Here is a 7,392-nt window from a genome sequence, read left to right as displayed (position 1 = left end):
TACAAAACTGCACTGATCGCAAGACCTTAGAAATGTTTCTCAGCTTAAATGTTAAATAGGCATGTATAAGATATGATATGGCGTGATATATCCCTTATTTGTTGACAATTATATGAATGTGTTATTTACATGCATTACACAATATCTCTCACAGAGAGTCTTCGTATATCGGTGTGAAAGATCTGATTTTGATGAGACTACATTTGAGAAGACTGAACACACACACGCACGCACGCGCGCGCACTCACACAAACATTGCGGCCATCTTGAGCATTAATAACTGGCCATAAGTACGAAATATAATTTGATCCTCACTACTCATATATTAATTTCTACTTCGCTGAACAATCACGTTTCAAGTGAGCGTTGTTTTGTTCCTATTTACTAAAAAAATCGGATATAAATATTTACAAAACCCTAGCAACCTTTAAAAGCCTTGGATGACGTCATCATTACTGAACAAATTAAGGGAAACTTTAGACTCGGCCAAACTAGCATGCTGTCCCAGCACATTTGAATCATATCGTTCAAATATCATGCCCTTGTCTGTAAATCATAATATAATTCAAATTTTAAGCTGTATTTGTTATCCTTCTTATCTTATCCTAAAGGGCAGAAAGTGTCACATCCCCAAAGGACAATGTCAGCACCGAGAATGAAAACGGAACGGATAGTTCCTTCTTAATCCACCGAATATTGCATGAGCGACAACGATAAAGTCCACCTGCTTCGGGATTGGGTTTCGATGCGTCATGGAGACGATCAATTGACTAGTATTTATTTGTTGTAATTAAGACTCAAGACGAGCACGACTTACGATCCAAGAACAACGGAGAAAACATTCTCCCGCTGATATTGACCCATATAGTACTACGTACAGTGTTTTACATGATCATTCATGTTCACTGTTTGATTTTCCGCGATGTAGACAACATTGCGAAATATTTGTAGCCGGCCAATCTGCTGACATAGCTCATATCAACTGGACGAGTTGTGGCATGCATGAAGACGGCGGCATACGAGCCAATCAGCGACTACCAGTCGATATAAATACCCTATCACTCAGTACTTCCGCTAGCAATGGAGGTATAAGCTCTGCGGAGACGGTGTCTCACTCAGTGTTTTCTCATTGCGAGTGTACCGAAACACAGCTAAAATAGGTAAGGCGAAGACACATACATAGATATAAATGCAACACTTAGCAAATATCAACATACGCAAGTAAGTGACAGAAAGACATTGATACACAAAATATGTCCCCTTCCGCAAACTGCTGGGCACAATTTTGTAAAAACTCGGACAGAAACGTTCGGAACGGTAGTCAACGCATTTTGGCGTTGATATGTTGTTAATATGCATTGCCATTGCATCGACGTATCACAGATCTTAATTTCATGAGATGTTACTGGCGACGGAATCGGGAAAACGGTTTAGAAAAGGTTAATTGATCTAGCATTTAATCGTTCGTTTGATATCGCCTAGTCCCTTAGTTTTGTCCTCGAGGGGGTGTGTCACTTTGTGTACAGGTAACCGATAACATGGCTTTTGTTGCACAGGTTTCAGTGATAGGTGCCACAACTCCAGTTGAAGGGTGTTCGTGTATGCAATAAGCCATGATTCAAGATTTTTAGGCCTCAGTAATTTCTAAGGAGCCCCATGGCAGATTCTTAATTTTCCTTGTCAAAGAAATATGTTAGGAATCTATTTTGCAAAGAACATAAAATCAAATCAAATCTGTTTTCAGGTAAGAAAAAAATTTCTCACAAAAGTGATACTGCATTTATTATCAAGTAAAATTATCAAAGCTTGTCATATTAAAGTCAGAGACCCTATATCTGTATATTGTCTCTTTTGAAGCCAATTGAATACCAAAATATCAAAGAGTTTATACCGGGAATGGTTATGATTGTAGTTATAATTAATGATCATCAAGGTTTTGTTAGGAGGTAGTAAGGCTAGCTCATAGTAAATCATTGGCACTAAATATGGAACTTTTCTCATCAAAGAGAGGACTGACTGTGATGGATGTAATTACTGCAAACATTAGTAAGTATTCCACAAGCCTTGCCAGTTCATAACGCCTCCATGGTCTAGTGGTAGAGCGTCCGCCCAGAGAGTGGAAGGGCCGGGGTTCGATCCCCGGCGGCGCCATACCAAAAGACGTTCATAGATAGTACTTCTTGTTACCGTGTCTGGCGCTCAGCATTATTGGGCTAAAAACAAGGACTGGTCAGCTCGGAGTCAGTATACTGTGTCTGAGTGGAGTATTCATGTTAAACTGGGGCATGGTATCTCAATGGGCTAGCAGCCACACACACATGCATTCGTGTCGCTATATAAGTGTAATAATCTTGGACATGATGTTAAAACACCATTTCACCTCATCTTACCTTGCCAATTAACCCATGGTTTTCTCTGCACTAAAAACATTCTAAACAAAAGGTAGGGTTTTGCATGAATTAAAACACCTGCATATCATTTTATTACCTTGACAAGTCAATGTAAGCAAGTTTATTTTATGGGTCTTTGAATGCTTTCTGGAGAACTCAAAAACTCTGCTTCTGAATCACTACTGTACATATCAATATGATCTTCAGACAGCAGCAAACTGGCTTTTCATTGTTAGACTAAAATGTTTTCTGCTGTTTTTAGTTTCAGGTAAAATGTTTTCAGCTGTGTTAAGTTTCAGGAGAAATGTTTTTCTAAAAATGATTCAAGAGAACAGTCCTAAAATAGGCTACCGCATTCGACATAATAATCGCCCTGTTTAATAAGCAACAATCCCAATTAGCACGCCTTCTGATTGATCAAAGTACACAAGGCTTATTTATTCGTGTATAATTTGTGTGTTATTTGCATCCTTAATTATGGGAAATTAAATTCTGGAAAAATATATCTGTCGTATAAAAACATTTCAGGCTCTCAGCATAAACCACGAAATTTACGATCTTTCAACTCTGTTGTTTTTCATCAACATAATATTCTATTAAGAGCCCCCTATTTGTAATTTTGAGGGCGCCCTGGTTTATTAGGAATATGGTATATTGTAATACCTTTTTCCCTTAAGATCATCATCAATCATTATAAATAGGCCCACAGTCCTAAAGTATGATGTGACTAAGATGATTCTGTTTGATAGATATTTAAAACATATTTTTTTTAAATCAATTAAAGGTTCATCAAAGTGTCCATATTACAAAACCATCAAGAAGTCATCTATGCACAATTCTGTATGATGCAGTTCTTTTATTTCACACCCACAGGCTCTACATGCCTATATTAATTGTTGTGTAATCAGCATATAATGTGTGTAAATCTAAATTAGTTTTGCATGTAATAACTCTACCCAACATAATTAATCAATTAGCTTCCTTGACTCCTTGTTTATGTTGCTGAAAACAGCAGGTGCTGAAGCTTCACCTGGAGAGTAACTAAACCAGCCTCCACCACTATGATGCTGATGTTGTTGATAGAGTGTGTACACAATGTTGTAGTGGTTTTATCGAAGATGAAATTCATGTTTTATTGTTTTGTGATAGTTATCAACATCTTGGAAGAACATATCTTCCTGAATTGTGTCAAAAACATAAAGAGAAGCAAATGATGAAAAATCTTCTAAATTCCGAAAACGATTATGCAATAAAATGTATTGCAATTATTTTAAATGTTTTTCGAACAAGGTAAAAATGTTTCACAAATTCATGTGACTAACTCATATAAGTAAGACAAATATATAATGGGCCATAATAGCCTGAATTACTGAATTAAATATCTGTATGTGTATATGATTGCTATTAACTGTATATTGTGCATAAGTTGTTTCCGTTGTTTTAAGTTCTAGAGGACAATGAAATAACAGATGTTTATTTTCTTTTGTATTTCAGATTTAAGACACTTTTGTTGAAGATTTGAAGTGGAAAGTTCTTTGGAATTGGTGACTTTTGTCCCCACCCTTTTCAGCCATGATTCCTTCATTTGTGAGTAAATGTAGCATTTTTTAACGTTTTTAAGGCAATCAGGTGCTCTTTATGGGCGGCCATTTTTTTGTAAAAAAATACAAAGTTGAAAAAAAAGACAAAAATACACAATAAAGGTCAAATATTACGAATAAAGAACTTAATGTTACTTATAAAGGTCAAAACACAAAACAAACAGACGCCGGTTAAACAAATACAAAGTTGAAATAAAGGTAAAAAAGTATTAATATTAATAGTCAAATGTTACGAAAAGACGTCATAAGAAAAGAAAGAACAATGTGTTCGAAAGAACGTCAGTGAACAAAAGGACTTTACAATAAAGAATGTCATGGAGCATGAAAGGACGTTTACAATAAAGAACGTCAGTGAGCAGGAAAGGATGTTTACAATAAAGAACGTCAGTGAGCACGAAAGGATGTTTACAATAAAGAATGTCATGGAGCATGAAAGGACGTTTACAATAAAGAACGTCAGTGAGCACGAAAGGATGTTTACAATAAAGAACGTCAGTGAGCAGGAAAGGATGTTTACAATAAAGAACGTCAGTGAGCAGGAAAGGATGTTTACAATAAAGAACGTCAGTGAGCAGGAAAGGATGTTTACAATAAAGAACGTCAGTGAGCAGGAAAGGATGTTTACAATAAAGAACGTCAGTGAGCAGGAAAGGATGTTTACAATAAAGAACGTCAGTGAGCAGGAAAGGACGTTGACAATAAAGAACGTCAGTGAGCAGGAAAGGACGTTGACAATAAAGAACGTCAGTGAGCACGAAAGGACGTTTACAATAAAGAATGTCAGTGAGCACGAAAGGACGTTTACAATAAATAATGTCAGGGTCTAGTGGTAGAGCATCTGCCTAGAGACAGTGAAGTCCGGGGTTTTGATCCCCGGCTGGCGTCATTTGAAAAGATGTTAAAAGATGGTACTTATTGTTACCCTGCCTGATGCTGGGCATTAAGGGGTTAAAACAAGGACTGGTCGACACAGAGTCAGTATACTGTGTCTGAATGGGGTATCTCACTGGCCTAGCTCTGTAAAATCGGCATTAGTCCGGAATAGAACAAGCAACCACACACACACTCACATGCATGCTCGTTGCTATATAAGTATCTTGAACGCGACATTAAACCACATTACACCTCACCTCACCTTAAACTTCATGGGACCAGGGTGCAACTAGATATCATGTCAACATGCACCTGGTGCAAGTTAAATCAAGTTCCTTAAATCAAGCCTTCATCCTCATTATAATTTTGTGGTTTGTCAGCACCATACACTTGCTTGTGGGTTTCACCAAACTGGCAAATGTCAAGGTTTTTCATCTCTTTGGGCATAACTCCAGCATTTGGCTGACATGCCATGATTTAATAGAAATACTGTTGACAACGGTGTTAAACTCACTCAATCAATCACTCTTGAACGTCCTCTTTTGTTTTCATATTTGACATTACAATTGTCCCATTACAAATGTACATTGTACTTAGATTTAATGGTTATTAATAATTCATCCATGAAATCAATGGTATGTTGCTGTATGTTAAGAATTGAGGGAAATATGCACTTTTTATCAATTTCTTCAAATTTCAACACACTAACAAACAGAAATTAGGATGTTTTCTTGAAGAGGAATGTTTTGTAAGTATTCTGATATTTAAGTTAAATAGCATTAGCGATACTTTTAAACAATAATGATATCAAACTGATGGATTTCTTCATAGGATTCTGAAGTAAAGTGTGAATTTGGATGTTAGCGCGCCTAACACAATCAAATACACAGTGACACCCTTGTTTTCATTTTGATAGATAGATTGAATCATTTAGATTTGAAATATAGGCCTCCTGATATGAGAAAAGCAAAATACTCTGAATACAAACTAGAGTACCTTCTTCAGCATGAAACTTGAGCGTTTGATGTGGGAAGGTTCAGCTATGATCTGGCTATCTACTATCATCATTCCATTCCAAAGATTATTTTCATCTGATGTCATTAACATAGTTAATATTTCTCCAGGTTAAACGACTGTCCAGTAGATTATCATTCACAAAACAGACCAGCGACAAAAGAGACACAACTGATAAAGTAGATGGACGGCCATCTTTGTCTCGTCAGTCCACAAAGGAACTTGATAAGAGTGATGAGGATAAGTCTACTCCAGGAAGGTCAGGCTTGCAACGAAGGTCAACTTCCAACAAGACACCCTTGTCAAAACGTCCGACAATTCAACTGGACAGGGAAGAATCAGTGACCAAAAAATCGTCCCGTCAAGTGACCTTTGCAAAAAGAAAGTCATCAGAATCTGATGAATCTGCACCAACACCAACTAGGAAGTTGTCCAAAAAAATATCATCAGCTGGGAAAAATGTTTCCTTGACATCCAAACCAGTCCTGGCAGGTCGAGCACCATCTTTGACTGCAAAAAGTCCATCAGTGACAGCACCCACCAAAAAGACCGCAGCGACAAAGGACCCAAATGCAAAGACACTTTGGTACATCAGAGGCACCTATGTTACTGTCAGGAATGAAGAAGGTAAGCAGTAGCAGGGGCCTGGCTTTGCATTCCCATTAAAATCAGATCTTAGTTCTCACTACCACTAAACAAAGATCTGAGGACATCCCATTACGGGTCACGTCAGCAAGACCTTTCATCCAACCAATCAGAGCGTCGCTTACCAGATCCTGAAAGTGACCGTCGGAATGTGTTTTCTAATCATGCAACCTCGAAATATTTAACACGGGGTATTCCGGCGGTTACGGGTTTTATGATTATATCCATACAATCTAGGCCATCTATAAACCATTCCAGAATGTTGTTTGGTCAGTTTTAAATTTTTTAATCGAGAATGCGTCTAAATATGTTTCGAAGTGTGTGGCCAGTTTGAAACTAGTGCCGTAAAGCTCTAGATAGCTGCCTTCTGATTGGCTAATGTTGATTTCATGTCAGTCATTTCATTGGTCGGTCAATGTTCGCGAAAGGTCATTCTGACGTGACTCGTAATGGGATGTCCTCAGATCTTTGGTTAGTGGTAGTGAAAACTAAGATCTGATTTTAATGACATTGCTTGGCTTTGAATCTTACCCCATGGGCAGACTTTCTCCCCTGCAGTGCTGGGCAGCCTATTTTGGCCTCTAAAAGAAACGTATAACACCATGTTTTTAAAACTTTTGCTGTTACAGGTAAGGCTTCAGGAACTTATCTTAGATTTGGATGGCAAATTTGGAAAATACAAATTTTTTGGGTCCTAATTTTAATCAATTTAGAGATATTTTAGCATGTCAGCCTTTTTCTTTTTATTGGCCTTGTTATGAAATGCAAGTCATCTTTGGATAGTTTGAGCTCCATGCTTTCATTTGAGGTTTACCCAAAGAAACAGATGTGTACAACTAGTAGAGGTGTAATGCTACGGTGGGGTTGCG

At 37.5% G+C, this 7,392-nt stretch overlaps 1 protein-coding gene across 1 annotated transcript in view; it reads left to right on the top strand.

Annotated features, from left to right (window-relative positions):
• The first annotated feature begins 1,030 nt into the window (after window positions 1-1,030).
• The window catches only part of LOC124112012 (poly [ADP-ribose] polymerase tankyrase-like), an 80,943-nt gene continuing 74,581 nt past the window's right edge, over window positions 1,031-7,392 (top strand). Inside the window, exons 1-3 of the mRNA XM_046471981.2 lie at window positions 1,031-1,160; window positions 3,885-3,977; window positions 5,989-6,505. Of these exons, the coding sequence (XP_046327937.2) occupies window positions 3,963-3,977; window positions 5,989-6,505 (532 nt within the window). The 5' untranslated portion in view covers window positions 1,031-1,160; window positions 3,885-3,962. The remainder of the gene's footprint in view (window positions 1,161-3,884; window positions 3,978-5,988; window positions 6,506-7,392) is intronic.

The sequence above is a fragment of the Haliotis rufescens genome, unplaced genomic scaffold (genome assembly GCF_023055435.1).
Source record: "Haliotis rufescens isolate VD_foot unplaced genomic scaffold, xgHalRufe1.0.p SCAF_2, whole genome shotgun sequence".
NCBI classification, from domain to species: Eukaryota; Metazoa; Mollusca; class Gastropoda; order Lepetellida; family Haliotidae; genus Haliotis; species Haliotis rufescens.
This window is presented reverse-complemented; position numbering and strand designations above follow the sequence as displayed.